The 20,806-nt window shown below is 33.0% G+C and overlaps 1 protein-coding gene across 1 annotated transcript in view; it reads right to left on the bottom strand.

Annotated features, from left to right (window-relative positions):
- Positions 1 to 20,806, bottom strand: part of LOC118181585 (visual pigment-like receptor peropsin) — a 366,047-nt gene that overhangs the window by 13,138 nt on the left and 332,103 nt on the right. The window contains exon 5 of the mRNA XM_035350739.2: positions 15,512 to 15,737. Coding sequence (XP_035206630.1) covers positions 15,512 to 15,737 — 226 coding nt within the window. The remainder of the gene's footprint in view (positions 1 to 15,511; positions 15,738 to 20,806) is intronic.

Below are 20,806 nucleotides of genomic sequence, written 5' to 3'. Positions count from 1 at the left end.
GCGGCGGATGGAGGATTAAATTTCCATTGTATTCTCTTTTCAGCAGCCTTATAGCAGAGGCTGTCCCAGTCAATGGTTTGCAGAACTCTCTCTGCACCCACAAAACGTTTCCCATTATCGGAATATATGGTGGTAAGGCGTCCACGACGTGCGATAAAACGCCTTAAAGCTTGGAAAAATGATTCAGTTGTTAATGACGTAACCAGTTCCATATGGATAGCACGATAAACCGCACAGGTGAAGAGCACAATATACGATTTTCGTCCATCCTTTAAATGCAAGGGTCCGGCAAGATCACACCCTACGATTTCAAAAATGGCTGAATCACGAACCCTATCATTTGGTAAAACGCCTGGGACTGTCTCACCTCTTTTAGCCTTAAATCTCTGACATGTTACACATTTTCTTATACAGTTCCTTATAGTTTTACGTGATTTTAAGATCCAGTATCTTTCTCTTAAATGCGACATTAATAATGTAGTACCTGCATGCAACAAATCTTTGTGTGCACTTAATATCAATAATTTGACTACTGGATGCTCAGAAGGTAATATGATGGGGAACTTAAAGCTGCTAGAGTCGTTACGATAAGCAACATTAGACTTAGCTCTTATTAGACCCTGACTATCGACAAATGGTCTGAGTCGTCTTAGTTTATCATCTCTTTCACCATTAAACGACTCTTTTTGTATTAATAACATTAAAGCTATTTCTCCCCTTTCTATTTCAGATACAGTCAAATCCTTAGAATGGTTGTTATTATTATTATTCTTACGTACATTATTATAAAATCTGAATATCCATGATAACATTCTTACAATTTTCTTAAATGATGAGAAATACTTATAGTACCATCCAATACAATTATCACTCTTTGCCAACGTAACAATAACTGTCTTTATTTATGTATTTCTGAATTAACCAAATCCTCCTCTGGTTCATCATTAGATTTAGGTCAATTTGCCTCATCTTCCCGTAACCAATCAGGTCCCTCCCACCATTTTCGTTCTATTAATTGATCTGCATAACAACCTCTAGAAAGTAGGTCAGCAGGATTGAGACTACCAGGGACATGTCGCCATACAGTGGGGGAGGTCAACGACCTGATTTCCTGTACACGATTAAAAACGAATGCTCCCCAACGTTGATTTCGCCGTATCCAACTTAAAGCCGTCGAGGAGTCAGTCCAACAATGAATACGAACTTCATGTAGGCCAATATCATTAACAACTGAAGACAATAACTTAGAACCAATATTACAAGCAAGAAGTTCTAATCGAGGAATCGTAATAGGTTTTAAAGGAGCTACTCTCGATCTTACGTGTATCAAACTAACCTTCACCTTTTTGCCACTCTGTACTCTTTAAAGACGCATGCACCATACGCACTTTTACTACTGTCACAAAAGAGATGTATACTCACAGCTTCATTAATAGATTTGAGACCTACCCATCTAGGTATTTGGATACTGGATAGCAAGTACAACTTTTTAAGCCAAAACTTAAACTTTTTGGTTAATTCATCGGGAAGAACATCGTCCCATTTAAGCCTTAAATTCCAAGTTTCCTGTAAAATTAGTTTTGGAAACAACATTACAGGAGCCGTATACCCTATAACGTCAAACACCTGATGAGCTACTGCTAAAACTAGTCTTTTAGTAACTGGGTCATCCAATTTTATATCTTGACTTATTTTGCAAGATAAGGTATCTGTAACTGTATGCCATACAAGGCCCAAAACAGACACATCTCCTTCCGTGGAGGAATCTTCCTCTGGCACAACACTTCTTATATTGGATTTCCAGAATCTTAAATTAAAATGACCCGAAGCCATAATTATTTGTGATTCATTTACAAACTTTCTCATTTCTATTTCTGAATCCATACTAGCCACACAGTTATCTACGTAAAAGGATGTTTTCAAAATCTCCGCTGTATGACTTAAGCTTTTGGGAACTACACTCAAATGATATTGTATTGTAGCGGCCAATAAATACGGACTACACGTAATACCAAAAACTACCCTTCCATGTCGATACAGTTTAATTTGTTCTTGATTATCCCTATTGAACCACATAAATCTCAAAAAGTCTCGATCTTTTTCCTTTATAGATATTTGCAAGAACGCTTTTTCTATATCTGAAGTGACACCAACGTAATTCTTGCGAAACCGATTAAGAATCGAAGGTATAATTTCTATTAAATTTGGTCCAGTAGATAAACAATCGTTCAATGATGGGTAACCAGGCGAATGAGAACTTGCATTACACACCGGTCGTATACTCGTGCTACTATTTTCTTTAACAACTGCTCTATGAGGTAAATAATGTACACCCTTATATTTATTCTTATCCGGTACTTTTTCAATTATCCCGAGTGCTAACCAGTTCTGGAAAACGTCTCCGTAAGCTTCAAAATTTCCCGTAGTCATTAATTTTCTTTTAGTACTTACAAGATATTTTTCTGCTATCACTTTGTTTTCGGGTAAAAGGGAGCTATCCGATACCCAGGGTATTGCTACTTCGTACCTTCCCTCTGAATTTACCGTAAGAGTCTCTTCAAAATATTTTTGCGTATCCTCCTGTAACTGAGTTTTGATTTTGCTTACGGAAGGTTCACTAATACCCAAAACATCTAACTTCCAGAGATCACTAATACATTGACCCTTCACTAACAGAGAAGAAATTAGGAGGGATGCAGTATTTATCGTAGTTGGCTCAGTGCCAATAAATTTACCCATAACAGTCCAGCCTAACTGCGTATGCACCGCGCTGACGCCGCACGTAAGGGGAACAATTTTTCCAGTTAGCAACTTACCAGCAAAATCCGCACCAATTAGTAATTTTATCTCTTTATCTACCTTACATGTACCATTTTCTAAATCACTTAATTTGATACCATGTGACTTAAGTTCGCGTAACCACGAACCAGATGGGAGTTACTTAATTTCAGAACAAATTTTGTTTTGACCAAGTACCTCTAATTTACACTTATATTTACTATATATATTTCTTACTTCAATAACATAGTTTTTATATACATTTTCTGAAGTCTCAACTCCACCAAAAAGAAATTGCTTAATTTTTGATTCACCAATACACTTATAATTTAACCTTTGAGCAACATCATTACATAAATATGATTTCAATGAACCACTATCATAAATTGCTCGTACAAACATTTCTTTAGAACCATTCTGAATTTTTACAATTAAAGTTTGAAGATATACATCTGATACCTTAAAATAGTTATTAAGAATGCCTGTTTTGTTTTCTTCATTCCCTAACTTTGTGACACTTTTTGTTTTGTTAGAAGGCAAATCAGGGCACATAATCACAAAATGTCGATTTTTACATAAGATACACCTATGTTTAGCTGTGCACTGATTTGCTCTATGGTTTTTCTTAAGGCACACAAAACAAACATACTTTTTCTTAATAATATCTTTCTTACATTCTAAACTCATTAAAGATGCATCTTTACAACTTTCAGACAAATGGGATTTTTCACAAAAAATACAAGTATCAGACTTTTTATATTTTTGAAAATTATCATTACACTTACTACTATTTGCATTAATTAGTTCACATGCAGTTGGAACAACAGGTTTTATGTCAAAAACTTATTTTTCTTATTACTTACTTTATCAGAACCCAAAACATCACGGGTAAGTTTAACTCTAAATTCAGTTTCTACTTCCCTTTTTAGAAAATCAATTAATGACTCTAAATAACTCTTACCTGTTGTTTCAGGAGACATACCTCGTTGTCTTTTCCAAATTTGTATTAAATCAGCAGGAAGTGCTGATTCCACTAAAGGAAATAAAACAACTGCAAATTTATCGTTAGTTAAACCGAATGTTTCCAATGCGCGTAGTTGAGTTTGCAACTTGTCATAAAGAGTTAATAAGTCTATCTTTTGTTTGTCATTGATTACCAGTTTTAATAGCTCTCTAACATAAATTTGAATTAAAACATTTTCATTTCCAAATCGTTCTTTGAGATACTCCACGGCTTTTTCGTAATTTTCTTCAGTAGCAGGAAAACTCTCCACTATTGCTCTAGGCGCAGTCTCAGGTTTCGTAGATTGTAGTAGATAATGAAACTTGTCTCTCTTGTCGATGCGAGTATCTTCATGTATTTTACTAAACCTCGTCCAAAATGTCAACCACTTTCGGGAGTCTCCATCGAACTTCACCAGTTCGATCTCCGGCAATTTCTGTTTTGCGGCCGTAACTATTCCTGATGAAGAACCGCTATTCGTTGACCCAGTAGAAGGCTGTGAACACTTATCCTTTTTCCTGTTGGCTTTTACTTTCAACGTAGTTAATTTATCGTAATATTCTTGAGCTGCACTAAATTCTCTTTCGTATTCTTCTTCAACACAGCCTTTTTTCTGTAGAAGTTCCAAAAAAGAGTCATCCATATTTCGTAAAGTTTTATACTTCTCTGAAATTTGATCTAAATAAATTTCTAAATCGTCCAAATCCGGAGAATCTGATTGTATCAGTTCATCTAACTTATTAGCTGTTTTCGTAAATGCACTCCTAATTGCTTTCCGCTTCTGTTTCATCATCCATGTTTGCACCTAGGAACTTCTCTTATTTTCGTAAATTATCAAGTGTCGAAATCGATAATGTCACCCTGTGACATTCATCCTGGCTGGCTCGACAAATTTGTTGCTTAACAAGTAAATCATAGGTTCGAAAATTCATTCATTCATTACAAATTATGCCGAAATATTGCATGTGATGCAACGTGTCCGGCTCATGACAAGTACGCCCATAGGGCACATGACATAAAAAGTGTCTGATCCGACACTTTTTAAAAACACCAACATTTATTTTCACGACATTTCTAATTCTACAAAATCTTAAGTGCAATTAACTATCAAACAGAAAAACAGACGTAGACATAATGATGCATCATCTGGGCACGTAATCCTCGTGACAGACGAATTCTTTAGGGTTGCCACAGAACGGCAGTGTGTCGCCACAGTGGTGTAAAATTCTGAGAACGAAGTATTGAGAAGAATACGCCAGTTACTGGGCGCAGTAAGTGAGAGTTATAGCGGAGATCTTGAATCTTGCTTCACAAATATGACTCAGCGGCATAAATCAGCTGTGTGCGCAATCATTCCAACTTGTTGGAACCATAAACAGTCTATATCCATCTAACTGAGGGAGAAGTCTTCTAGAATTTCTAGATAAATATTTTAATACTATTTGAAGAACGTACGGCACAGCGAGCGATCTTTTGGCAGAAGTTATATTCAAATGCTAACTGACAAACTGCATTTCTGTAACTACTGTTTGGTACAGAGAATAACAAATAAATGATAATTGTTCGCTTCTGGTATGTTCTCATTAATTTGCTATGAATTCTGTTGGTACTTATATAAAGCCGATTATAATGCATATCTGGTAATTCTGTATAAATTCCTCTGTAATTTACACAATTAAGATCTTCATTTGGAGAAGCACAATCTTAAAAAGATTAAGAAAGTTTAGATAGATTAAAATATCCCAAACATTGACAAGTTAATAAATATTTATCCGAAAACATTCAGTAAGGTTAACCTTTAACTAAATATATATAATAAAATCCCATCCATTAATTAATCCCCTCTAAACAAATGACTGGTTAAAAATGTTTATATTTGAGCTACTGTAGGTCTTCAGAGCTTGTGTATTAACAATCCTTTCAGCAACATAACGACAATCACATAAATTATTATCCAATTGGATATTTAATTAGTCTTGACGTCTTTTTAAAAGCTGTTAGCTATATATTTATAATTAAATTAGATGGGATGATCAAAGGTTACCGTACTCTCAAGTTATTTTGGAACATTACTTATATGCATTAATTTTTATGACAAAGTATTCTGAAATCTAAATAGTGAAATATCAAGATACTGTTGTTTTCAGCCTAAGTTTAAGCAGTATGTTCTGACATTACGAATATCATTAATTAAATTTCAGTTAAACTTTCAGAAATAGATTATATTCTAACTCCGAAACCTCTCGTATCATCTCATTTAGATAATATGATATATACCCTAAACCTTATACTTGGCTTCGATATTCATGCAGTAAAATGTAATATTGGCTGTAACTTTGATTAATTATTCAACGAGTTAATTAATGCATTAAAATTATTCTACAGATTTACAATTCGAACTTCAACAAATTTACATATACATTTTACGGTATTCGTTCAAAATGTCAATTTTTTATATTCTATGGCAGTAGACATGTCGACTTCTGAAAGTGCAAAATGGTCGCAATATCAAATGTCACCAAATGTCTCTCTTTCTGTCTACTCTTGCTGTGTAACTGTAATCTACTTTGATTATTTTTAATTTTAGTAACTGGTTATTTAAAAGTTTTATTTGAGCTGTAAATGTTTTCTTAATTTTGGTATTTTAATCTTTTTAACTTAAAGGTAAATTTGATTATATATTATGCCTATATTCTGTCTTTCCAATAAAATAAAATTTCGAATTCTATATTATGACTTTTCAATAAAAACATTTCCACTACTCTCCTTTATATTTTAATTAAGCAGCATTTGCCGTTCTATGTAATGCCTAGGTATTACACACAACGCCTTGGAAAAGTAAATATAATATTAAAATAATTCGGATATGTCATACTTTGACTAAAATGCTGAATAATTAATCACAAAACTGACGAATGCAGTATTTTTTTCTTATTTTTAAATAACAATTTGATAGTCAAGTTCAGCCGCAAATAATTAATCCAAGTTCGATTTGACAAAATAACTTAAAGTTCTGAACTATATTATCGTAGACAGATAAACACATAATCATGTCTACAAAAATATTCATTTTTTTAAAAGTTCCATATTAACGTACTAAGTTCGCAATAGACATACAAATAATGACTTTATTCTAATATTGAAAATAAATTCTTTAATAAATGTTTGCATATTAGTACTTTTTAGATAATCGTATCTACTTGCTAGGGGAGGATGAAGGGTACTTATATGAGCCGATTTCAAGTTCCGGAAAATCAAAAATCCCATTTTATCCAATAGTTTAGATATTACTCCTGAACAGTCTCTGCATTTCACGCAGTAGATGAAAACATTATCTACTGTCTCACACATTTTGTCACAAATAGTCACGCAGCCTGAAATTCCCGATGGAATTTTACAAATCGGAAAAGGGAAACACTTTGAAAGGATTCTTGGAATAAGATGCAGATAGAAACATTCACACTGAAGGTCACTCATCACATCCCAATCAAAAACAGAATTCTCGGAATAAGATGCAGATAGGAACGTTCGCACTGAAGAGCACTTACCACATCCCAATCAGAAACAGAATTCTAGATCACGAAAACTCTCAGGAAACAGACTTTTTTCGAATGCGAGTAATCTTTATAATTTCACCACTGTTGGACTGGAACTATTGCAAATCAATCGAATTTAAGTCATCTCGAATAATTTTTTATTTCTTCTCCATTCTTGTGAATCATCGCTATACTACTCTGGTCTCTCTCCTATACATAGTTAAAAGTTACCAGTTAGTCCCTTCTATCAATTATCATTCGCATTCTTACTTTTTTCTTTGTCTTCATTTTCGCCAAACTTCTCATATCTATTAGAATTTTTCCTTTCTTCTTCTAATCAAAAGCCATCTTCTGCTACAACTATCGTCTCAGTTGATCGTAAGTGGTCTCCCCACAACTTTTTTAAACCAATCAAAGACACGCAGCAATTAAAATTATACACTGCACTTTCTTTCAATTTTGCGATAAGAAAAGAGACTCAAGCATTTTGCTAACTGTAAGCACCATGGGAAATAACGATTAATATTTATCAAATATAGCCTAGTAGACAGCCTGTCTACCTTTTCTTTCATTTACAGTCTAAGCGCCATTTAAAAAATAAAAGGGCGCATTTCTCCATGTCACACCTCTTTCTCAACGCTATCGCTATTACTGACCTACTCAACAAATTTATTTATAATAATTTAAATTTTTCATTCTAAACTTTCTGACAATTCCCACGAAAAAAAAAAAAAAAAAAAAAAAAAAAAAAAAAAAAAAAACCACCCTTTCTTTCAAAGAAATCTTTGTTCCCTTAAGCAGGCCCCCTTCGGCTGGTTTTGCTCAAGCAAAAGAAAGAATTCTCTTTCTCTCCAAGGAACGTGAAAAGATCCTTTATTCACAATATTTTTGTTTATCTTTCCAACGGGATGTGCCCTTTATCCGCTCACCCCAGTCACTCGATTTTTCTGCCAAAGAGTTTTACAATATTAAAAATTAATCTTAGATCTCTATATAACATTACTAGAGAGTCCGGCGGTCATACTAAATGACCTAGATAATATAAATTGTAATTAAAATGATTTGTGCAAAGGTGTCTGCTAATTCAAACTGAATTACTCAGGGCAAGCGGCGAGGACGCCTCTTTGCTTACTGGCCCACGGGGTTCCCCCTTCTGCTTGCTTAATTGCTTAAGGGGACTCATACACCTTAAGCCCCTCATGATCTTCGAATATGTGGCTATTGCAAGAATTGGGATATTTTATTTATTTTAAAAGCAATTACTTCCAACTTTTTACAGCTGACTTCATGATATAGCTGCTTTGGAAACTAGTAACCAGAAAGTTTGTGTTGTCACAAATATTTTTGTAATTTAGTCCTCTTTGTGACAAAATATTTCGCCATTTTTCCACCTTGCGCGCATGATATTTTAAAAATGGCTAATGGTACATACCTGAAATTAGATGGAATTCTTTATATGGGCACTATTTTCTAACTGAACCAACAATCTGATGAATGTTTTACTATTGAAAAATTTTATGGACGAAAACATTACAAATTTTTTTAATAAAATACATTTTATAAACTCAACTCAAAATAAAATAAAAATTTAACATGAAATTTTTAGAATTTTAGGTTCACAGTAGTTTACAGACGTTATAAAAGCTATATATTAAATATGGAATTAAATTATGAAACAGAATGTTTTAAACTGTGCGCGCAAGTTGGAAACATGACGAAAAATGTTGTCACAAAGCGGATTAAATTATAAAAATATTTGTGGCAACACAAACTTTCTGATGTCTATTTCAGAAAGCAGCTATATTATGTAGTCAGCTGTAAAAGGTTGGTAGTAATTGCTTTTAAAATAAATAAGTTATCCCAATTCTTGCAACAGTCACCTATTCGAACATCTTATGGGTTTTAAGGTTTATGAATCCCCTTAAAGTAGAGTGCAATGAAGGAGACCACTGGCGGTACATTTCTTAAGAGCCACCGCTAGCTCAATAATTAAAGGTGATTTAAATAATAAAATGTTAATTCACATGTCAGCGGACCATCCATTATTTTTAATTTTATGTCCGTTCTTTCACGAATTCTTGAAAAGGCAACATAAAGTTGACCGTGTCCAAATGCAGGCTCAGGTAAAAAAATGCCAACACGCTTAAGCGTTTGGCCCTGAGACTTATTGATGGTCATAGATAAGGTAAGTTTTACAGGAAATTGTCTACGTCTCAATTGAAACGGCAACCCTGTGCCGTGGCAACTTCACCCCATTGGTTAGTACAATAAACTATCCGCGACAAACAGACACTTAAGCCGCATATACTAAAGATATTTATTTATTTCATTTTATTTGTTTTTTATCGTTGCGGCCGGTTTTTGGCGGTTGCATATTTCCGAATTCTATTATATATAGATGTTAAATTTATTTATTAAATGTTAAATGCATGTGCTCTTGTATTTTTAATTTTTCCGGATTAGCATTCTCATAATATTCGTCACGCGCTGCACTGCATGGGGAATAAAACAATTTATAGTTACGCACGCAACCAATAAACTATCGGCGACAAACACTTAAGCCGCATATATATAAGATTAATACATCTATTCATGCACGTGATTTAATTCTTTATTTTTAAAACAGAATATACCATATACCATCTCCTCCACTTTTCTAGATGCAAAAATTAATGAGAAATGGTCAATGATTAGGTGAATAAATATTGTTCGTCACTTCACTTGCATGATATTTCCATCTTTAGCAAAATCCTCTGCCCTTTAATCTGGAGGTAATGATACAGAATTCCATGACTTGTAGAAAAAATTACTTATATTATATTGGCTAATAGTTACTTTCTCATGTACATACTTTAAAGTTAAGGAAGTAAGTTAAAAAAATCAAGTTACGGAAATGAATTCATTTTTGTTATGAATTTTTTTTAAAAAAGAAATATAAATAATAGTTAAAAATTTACGAAGTAAATAACAATTAAAAATTCATTAAAATTCTTGTTAAACATTTGATAATATTTGAATTATAATTATGAATACATTAAGAAAAAATTAAAATTTAAAGCGCAACAACAGACTTAGAAGATTAAATGTAAATTCAAACATATCAAAGGGTACGAGCATTGTCCAGTAAATAATAATAAAACACAGATCATTAAGTATGATCTGGTTATTACTGGAATCAATAACCGCCCCCCCCCATAAATGTAATCAATGTAAGCCTAGCCTTTTTCCGTGGACAGTCTTTCACAATAACCCGGATTTTTATTGGAAATAGTAAGTCTAATTATTATTTTCGATAATCATTTTTCTATCTCCTTAAATTTTGATTTTAAAATTTAAAATAATCTTTTTAAAAATTTCATTACTAATAAATTTCAGCTTTCAACACTAACCTTCATCTAAATCACTTGAAAATAGAATGAGCACAAAAATTTAGCTGATAGAAATTATTTTGTCTATTTCTTTTAAATAGATAGAAACGTTGTTTCCCAGTTCAAGGGAATAGCTTCAATTAATGAAAAATAAAAAAAAAACAATTAATAACAAATTTAACTAAGGATTAAAAACAAGATGTTCAAAGAAAAATTAGTGCTTCCAGCAAAAATTTAAAAAAAGTGCTGTAAAGTATGATCTACTGTTGAAACACAAAAGAGACATTTTAATTGGTATAATTATATAAAAAAGAAGAATTACATTTCCAAACTAATTGTCGCAACTTTACTTTTACGTCGCTAAGTTTCCTAGCTCGATTTTTTATGCCTGTCTTGGAGCTTTATATTTAAACTGACTGATCCTATTACACAGGTCCGTAATATTTTTCTAATTTTATTTTTTTAAATGTGTTTACAGACTGATTGATCCTATTATTACTTAATCCTTTAAGGTTTCGTTAAAGATTTAAGCAAGCGGCATGATAAATAAGATTTCCCTGTGAATAAAAGGGAATAAGAAGAACTTTTACGGTACTTTGTCTAGAAAGAGTTCTCTTCGTGGAAAACTTTCGATTAGAATTTGGCCTTATCAAAGATCCGGTACAAAAGACAACTGAAAGCATGTAGTCCTTCCAGGATTCAGTTACTTCTAGAAAATGTAGAAAATATCTTTCGTAAAGTTAATAATCTTCGAGTATTTGCATTATATTTGTATAAGGGAAATCACGAAAACATTTTTTTCACTAATAGAAATTACACCTAGGGTAAAACTCCTAAATTATAATGGCTTTTAGATTTAATGTTTATAGATTAAAAAGAAATGCACGACAGATAATAAATCAAATTTCCGAAAACTTAAGTTTTTTCCGCATAAAAAAGTCAGGACTAATGCACATACTGTCAAGGTGTCATACTTTGATTAAAAATTTTCATTAAAATCTAGCCTATCAAATACAAAAATTAGTACAATACAATTTTCCTTCTTTTTTGGGTTAAAGTATTTTTGCAAATGATCATTAAATACAAAACGCTAATGTCTGTGCTCATGAAGCTCATGAGTAATAATCTTTGTCCCCAAAATATACAATCTTATTTTTTCTCAAAAGTTCAATTAATGCTATCCTGAAGTCGATTGTTGAAATCTTCATTGTTTCTCACATAGTTAAATTAGCTTGATATGTTATGAGATATATATTCTTGAATTGATACTTTTATGTGCGTAATGATAATTATATACGTAATATAAGGCAAGAAAGGAGATTTCGTGAATTATTACTTTACTTTAAATTTACTCTCTTTTGATATGACAGGTGAATTTTTATTACGTGTAATAATTACCCAATTAATTATTGCTTTTGCTGTCAGTGTTACAGACAAGAATTATATTCTTACAGCTTTTCAAAGATTGAAGCGATTTTTGTAATTTCATAAAGTTTCAATGAGGTAAATTAAAACTGTATTTAAAATATTATTTTTTACGTATTGATATATTACGTATATTGTCACTGACTGCATATCTTGTCAGTGATTACGTATATACTCACAGATAATAAAATATTTTACAAATGATACATATCACATTTTTGTTGATCTATAGTGCATACCTATTTGTATTATGTTTTTGAATTTAAAATAAGGCTCGTTACGCAAAAAAAAAAAAAAAAAAAAAAAAAAAAATGTATATATATATATATATATATATATAACGAATCGAAGTTCAGTTACTAAACGTAAATTTTTTTTTCTTCTTTTTAAATTTTCTTTTTCCCTTTTTATGTTTTTTGTAATAAACGTATATGTAAGCATTCGAATTTAAGAAAAATGCAATTCTCTAAGAAATAATAACTAATTTTTTAGCATTAAATCATTAGTTACAAGAATTTTTTAAGTTCTGAACTAATAGGAAACCTAGATTAGTGCTTATGTTCCTGACAATCACTTTTTGTTGCACGTGGGAGAAATCACTTACTGGACATTCTGCTCTTAAAATCTCCACATCCTTGCTGCTAAGTTTGTATTGACTTGATTGTTCATTGAAACTCTGAGTAAGTACTGCCGGTAGTAAACATTAAATTCTGAAATTGTAAGGTTTTAATATTTATTAATTCATTACCTTATTATTTTTACCCTTATTGTTTTCATCGGTTTCCACCAAGATGCAAATTAGTTAGTCTGCATATAAGATCAGATTTGTTGAAGTTAGGAATCAGCCTTTAGCACCGATGATAACCATCGAGCTATTTCTCGCCCAGTTACAATTAGCTATAATTGGTTTTAAGCTATTTCTAGCTGTGTTGCTTGCGTATTTAGAAGCCTTGAGCAACACTTGCATTAAGACTTTCCAACATTATTTGCTTAAATTTTGCTTTAGTATTTTACGTTAGCTTAAATGCTGCAAGCACCCACGATCAATTTTGTAAGTCACGAGCTGTACGTTTCTTAAATTAAAATTAAAAGTTTATTCTATAAACTTCAGATGAACTATAGTTGTTTCACTGATTCGGACAATAAGTCTACACGGGAGAAGAATTTAGTGTTTAAAGTCTTTGGTTTCCGTACACAGCGTTCCAAGAAGAACTTTAGCGTGAAGTTCAGCAGTTGCTTTAGGATAAAGACTATAAAGTTATATTTTTATATCTTTTTACATCGAGTTATTTTTCCTTGTTAAACTCATTTCAATTACAGGAGCACTTTATCTCTTAAAAGCGACGTTGGCTGGTTTACTTAATGAATTATGGAAAACATTCGAAGACTGTCTGCATGAGCAAGGGGTTTCTTTATGGAAGACTTCCTGAAAATAACTTGTTCATATTTACTTTACGCGTGACAAAAAACATGATAAATTTCTCTCAGTCACTCTATTTTTTGGTAATATAATAAAGCTACTTTGGCAATAAGGAACCAAATCTGGGATGACTATGCGATATATTAGCGTTTCTCAGGTTTAGCCAATTGATAATTACAAGGAAAGAGAATTGACAAATGTATGTTTAGATTATGAGCGAGAGCTTTAAGGCTGAAAACAGAAGAACGAGAATTTTAGGGTTGAAAACGGAACTTCAAAATGTCTTATACCTACAGTTTTTTTCCATGAAAATACATTCTTCCATAAGATTATGTAGAATGTTCCGCTTAAATATGCGCTAAAAATGTAACTTTCAAGTTAAATTACTATTCTGAAGACAGATCGTATGAAAGCAACTCTGAAATTCACAAACCCTGTGCAGATGGACAGTGGTTTGTTCTATTTTTTCCAATAAGTTTCATTAATCTAAGAAATTATATACGATAACTTTAATATAAGTGTACATGAAACATCTTGTACACTGAAGTGACAAAAGTCATGGGATAGCAATATGCAAATATACAGATGGCAGTAGTATCGCGTAGAAAATGAAAAATGCGAAATGCTTTGGCAGGGCTTTCATTTGTGTTCAAGTTATTCATGTGAAGAGGCTTTGACGTGATTATGGCCGCACGACGAGAATTAACAGACTTTGAACGCGGAATGGTAGTTTGAACTAGACTCATGGGTCATTCCATTTCGGATATCGTTAGGGAATTCAACATTCCGAGAACCACAGTGTCAAGAGTGTGCCGAGAGTATCTAATTTCAGGCATAACATCCCACCATGGACAGCGCAGTAGCCGACCACCTGCACTTGACGACCGAAACCAGCGACGTCTGCGTAGAGTTGTCAATGTTTACAGACAAGCAACACTGCGTCAAATAACCGCAGAAATCAATGTGGGACGTACGAGGGACGTGTCCGATAGGACAGTGCGGCGAAATTTGTCTTCCTTGGGCTATGCCAGCAGAAGACCGACTTGAGTGCCTTTACTGACAGCACGACATCGCCTGCAGCGACTCTCTTAGGCTCGTGAGCATATCGGTTGGTCCCTAAACGAATGGAAAACCGTGGCTTGGTCAGATGAGTCACGATTTCAGTTGGTAAGAGCTGATGGTAGGGTTCGAGTGTGGCGCAGACCCCACGAAGCCATGGACTCAAGTTGTCAACAAGGCACTGTTCAAGCTGGTGGTGGTTCCATAATGGTCTGGGCTGTTTTTACATGGCATGGACTCGGTCCTCTGCGGCAACTGAACCGATAATTGACTGGAAATGTATACCTTCAGCTACTTGGAGATCACTTACAGCCATTCATGGACTTCACGTACTCAAACAACGATGGGAGTTTTATGGATGACAATGCCCCATGTCACCGGGCCACAATTGTTCGCGATTGGTTAGAAGAACATTCTGGACAATTCCAGCGAATGATCTAGCCACCTAGATCCCCCGACATGAATCCCATCGAACATTTATGGGACATCATCGAGAGGTCAGTTCGTGCCCAAAACCCTGCATCGTCAACACTTTCACAATTATGGACGTATATAGAGGCAGCATGGCTCAATATTCCTGCAGGGGACTTCCAACGACTTGTTGAGTCCATGCCAAGTCGAGTTGCTGCACTTCGCCGGGCAGAAGGAGGACCGACAAAATATTAGGAGGTATCCCATGACTTTTGTCACTTGTGTATATAATGAAAGTATAGTTTCCCGAAATATTACGCTACTTTTACAAATCTGACCTTAAAACATGTTTGATTAGTTGATGTGTCTAGACATAATACTTTCTGTAAAAAATTTACCTGATGAATTTCAGCAATTGTTTAAAATATTCATATTGTATAATGTTCAGATTAATGTGTGCATAAAAAGCATAATCACTTCGAAGGAGACATAATAAAGAGGCAAGACTTACTAATGTGATAGTCTTTTCATTAGTCCATTGATCGTAGATGACTCCCCTTTGCTTGGTTCCAGATTTTCGTCTCAGCCGACGCGCTATTGCGCAGTAACACACAGCTATGATAACGAGAGGCACCATGAAACCCAGTACGAAATAAACAAGAATGAAGGACTTATAATTGCTATCATTACGTTGCCAGTCAATAGTGCATGTAGTAACACTGGGTTCCAATCCAAATCTGTGGAATAAAGAATTCTGCTAGTTAGCTGACCAGTTTTAGATGGATTCACATTTTGTAATTTAAATAAAGTACGTACAGATTATTGATAACTTATTAACTACCTATGATTATAGAAATACATCTTACTTTAAATAACAAAGCCGTATCTGCATCCTAATGTCACAACGTACAACTTGCAATGTTCTTGGATACTTTCTCTAGATCTAATGTCGAGGAACCTAGTGAACTAAGTAGAGAATTATGGCTAAGTTCCGAACGTTACTACAAAGACGTGAGAACGGTTAAAATATCCTTTTAGTCACTCAAAGAAATAAAAACAGATGGCCCCTTCTCGGGCTTACAAGAAGGCCTCCACTCATACTTTTAAATCAGGATAAGAAAATAAGAAACAATCTAATACTAAACTAAATAGACTAATACTAAACGTATAAGGTATTTCTCCCTCCTTGTTAGCGAGCCTTCGTGGTGTAGTGGTCTGCACGCTCAGCGCTTTATTGAGAGGTCCGCGGTTGGATTCCCGGAGAAGGCGTTGCATATTTTTCCTCTTGTCCGCTTCCAAAAAAATCCTAATGTCTCTACAAACTAAATAGACGAACATGGACACAAACACCTAATATAATTGGCCCTTAAATTAGCCTAGCCGACGATTTTCAGCAGGCACGTACAATATGATCGAGCGTAATAGATTCAAGAACGAAGTAACCAGAAGGCAAGCGCGCGCCTCTAGTGAATCCTAAGAACTCTCTTTCTAAGTAAGTTGAACTTCCTTTAGATACTACTCTTAACTCATTTGCATTCAACGCGATTCTAAAAACTCATTCTGGTAGGGAACAAGAATTGAAAGGAAAGGGTTTCAAAATTAAAAATAGTTGTTATAAAACTAAAATATACAAACTAACTAAAGTTATTTGCAGTAAATATTAGTTTGATAATATATACTCACTTAGGAAGAAATCAAATATTAAATATCCTGACCAGACAAATAGAAATCCTAATTATTAATTTTCGTAACATATAAACGGAGATGAGAAACTAACATATTAACTAACAAACTAACAATTAAAAAATATAATTCATTTTGGGTGAGGATTTCTTGATTTAAAACTTTTCTCTTGCCGAACGAATGAATAATTTCAAAATAAAGTTTATGAATAATTTTAAAAATTTGATGTGACCAGGAAGGAAATCAAACACATTAAAATTTTTGTTGGAATCTTGTGTTAATTAACGAGTTATTTATAATTTCAGCCCTTACTATAATTTCTTTTCAAATGCCTCTATAGAATGCAAATGAGTAGACAGTATTTAATATGAGGTTTTTGGATTTGTTTCAATTATTCGGCTTTGCGCTCTCTCGCTGTCAAAACTTAAATTCTCACACTGCGGTAGGAAGCCAGCTTCTAGTATAGTAATTAATCGTGTAATTTCTGCTCCGCGTTTAACTTAAATATGACTATTTAGTTATATCATCAGGAGTTATGGCTTACATTGTTGTTCAAGAAATGCCTTTCCGTTCTAAATTCTATTTAAAATAAAAATGCGATTTTTAGCTTTCTCGCAACTTTGTCGTTGTTTCAGACATAGCGATAATTTGATTCATGTCTATTATAGTTGTTGGACTAACTAGCATTACCAGCTCAAGTGAAACTCTGCAGAGGTATTGCTAGAACTCTGATCCAAAAATTGTAACTCTTTTTTATAGTTTGTTTTATAAACAATATCCACAGTTAATATAAATTTTACGATGACCTTTATTTGAGATGCATAATTTCTAGATCAATTTTGCACGATTTAATTTCAATTATTCACATGTTACAACTGGGAAAGGGAAATAATCTTCACTTCTTACTTTTTTCAAATTAAGTAACTGAAAACTGCACATAATGAAAGCTAAACCTTTATTCGTGCAAGTTCCACCGATATAAATTTTACTGTCGCTTTTTACGGATATTTTATTACTTGTTTGTCTTGCTGCTGAAAAATATTCTGATATGGTTTCATTTGTATTATAAATGATAATGTTCTTATTGTGAACAAAAAAAGTTATTCATAATTTCGTTAAACAATTTAAAATTTAATAATAAATAAACTACGGAGCCAATAACAAATTATAATAAATTGAAACAAAAGCAATTTCACTGTTTTTTAATATATTTCACAAATTCTTAATGTGTTTGTTGCTGATACGATGGATATCTTAACAATAAACTGTTTTATCTTAGTATATTATATAATCGGGCATAGCCCCAGCATCATTGATATGCGTTCGAAGACATTGGAGACTTGAAACGGAGGCACAAAACCTGTTCCACAAGTCACATGAGATTAAATACGAAGACTGTGGTAGTCACCGCATTAAGGCTTCATTTCCTTTTCCCGATACGGTTTTTATGGTAAAGGCCTGACAAATTGTAAGGTTTATGTTAGTTAACCCACTACTTTATTAATTTGTCTGAATTATCACTCTTACTTCGTTATATCTTACCAAGATGCAAATTAACTACGCGTATGTGAGCAAATAGCTCTTGAACTCTGATCATTTTAATATTTCCTCGATCAGCTTTGAGAATTACTTTATACCAGCGTTAGCCTTTTTGCTAGCAGAGTTTGCATTTTCAGTTTGGTTTAGTTTGAGCCAACGCTTGTTAGTTTGCTTTGTGAATCTCTGGTATTAAATTATTTAGAATTTTAATTTACGTTATATGCTGAAATCTCGCAAATTACAAAGATTGTTCCGTATGCACAAATCTTGCATTTGTTAAGTTTAAAGCTGTTAATGAAAAGGTTGTTAAAACCTTCTTCTAAACTGCAGTTACTGTAATAGAAACGATATGTTGCCAGACAGGCTCTTTAAGCACCGACTTTAAGTTAAATAAGAAGTGGTGCCCTACAAAGTTTTCTGCTGAAACAGGTTGTCTTCCAACTTTGGTATCACTACGTCCAACTTTACACTATGTCCAAGTTAATTCTCTCAACAACGCATATATATCTGCCGCATCAAAATGAGTGGTAAAATTCAATAATATAGAAACGTGTAAAAAAGAACTTTGATAAATTTCCTCTATTTTAGAGGAATGAAATTTGGTATTCAGTGTAGTGGAATAAAAATGTATTGAGAATAGAGAAACAGAGTTGAGAGGAAAAAAAAAAAAAAAAAAAAAAAAAAAAAAAAACTATTTGTGGCGCACTACCATAAAGAACTCAAATTAAATAATTTAATTGGTTTTCTCAAGCAAATAAATATACGAGTTATATTATTTACTGCAAACGCAAATTTCTTATCGTGCAATCAATTAAAAAGAGAAATTGTCACAGATAGGAATAATTCGTCTCTATTCCTGTTAGCGGAAGTAAGCGGGAAATCCCCTGTGATTTGGTGATTTCTCTTGAATACAATACAATGATAAAAAATTTACATGTAAATCGCAGGAAATAATGAAACGTTTCGAACTAAATACTTCCTTTTAAACTAGGAAATTATACTCGTCTTTTTTTGTGGTCTTACAGGCTTTTCGAATTGTATACGCCTTTTAGCTCTGACAGTGAGACAGGAAGTGGTTAGATCTGAGATGAAAACGTTACATTCAATACGGAAACTAAATAGGTAGTAGAACGGAGGTTTGGTATTAAAGATGTAATTTTTTTTCATTGCTTTCTAATACTGAAAATTTCTTTAAAAAGAAAATGAGAACAGTTTCCCTCTCGTATTGAAGCAGGCATAGCAGATGAAAACATATGCTGGTCCTTTTGCGGTAAAATAAACACTAATTAAAGTACAACATTTAAAAAATTTTGTTTCACTAAATAAGCGATAATTTAAAGAGAAAGAAGGCTTAAAAGTAATTTAAAGTGTAGAAATATAAAATCTGGGTATACGTTTAGATAATGATGTAATATTATTACAGATGGTTTCAATGCAACATATTTCAGTCGCCTGGATATGTACAAAAGTAGACAATATTCTACATTATTTCATCAAACTTGTATTAGCCATGTTAATGTTTTTACATCGCTATAATAATTCAAGTTTATTAAAGAGTAAATCAGGGCTATACGATAAATATATCACAATATCTCGCAGCTGTGCACATGCACAGTGGTATTTTTTCTTGCAAGGTTGCAAGAATGTGTTATGAATGCTAGAAGATTTGGCAGAAACATATCATCAGCAAAGTTACTAATATAAACATGCCACTAATGATTGTAGTTTCTTGCTTTCCAAAGCAAAATATCAAACATTGTAGATCAAACTGTAAGGTTAATTAAACCATTTTCTCATTATTTGATTTATGCTATGCATCATTTCTTACAAGGATACAGATTAGATACATGTATATAAGAATAGAGTTTTTAAAAAATTTAGAGAAAGCTTTGGCAATGACGTTGATTGTTGATTTATTTCCTTCCCTGACTCTGTAAGTTACTATAGACTGGAGTAAGCCTTTTTGCTAGCCGAGTTGCTTGCATCTATTAGCAAAATGGATTCAGCTAAAATCCAAAAAAGAGACTGACTCAGTATAACATGGACGATGCGCAGGGCGTTTGAGATTGAGCAACTTTGAAGGTTATTTTGAATTGCTCTGCACTGTAAAAAAAAATCTGTAAAGTTACTAAGAAAACTCATGGAAACTGGGATGCCATGGGTTATTTGAGTAACAGAAACAGGTGTTTTCTTTGTAACATTACAAGAGTTTTGCCTGTAATGGTTACAGATCTTTTACTTGTAATATCACAGCATATAGTTATGTAAGTAGAACATATTTTTCTCATGTAAATTCCCAAACGATATATCTGTAATGGTTACAGATTATTTGCGTGTAATATTACAGCAAATAATTATGTAAAAAGAACATGTTTTTCTCATGTAAAATCCCAAACGATATATCTGTAATGGTTACAGATTATTTGCGTGTAATATTACAGCAAATAATTATGTAGAAAGAACATGTTTTTCTCATGTAAAATCTCAACAGATATATCTGTAACCGTTACAGGTTATTTACTTGTATTATTATAGCAAGTTATTATGTGAGTAGAAGATACTTTTCTTACGTAAAATTCCAATG

Source organism: Stegodyphus dumicola, chromosome 10 (assembly GCF_044657685.1).
Source record: "Stegodyphus dumicola isolate Sdum_Otavi_A_Nest chromosome 10, ASM4465768v1".
In the NCBI taxonomy this organism is placed as follows: domain Eukaryota; kingdom Metazoa; phylum Arthropoda; class Arachnida; order Araneae; family Eresidae; genus Stegodyphus; species Stegodyphus dumicola.
The sequence above is the reverse complement of the archived record's forward strand: the minus strand, read 5'-3'. Positions and strand labels throughout refer to the sequence as shown.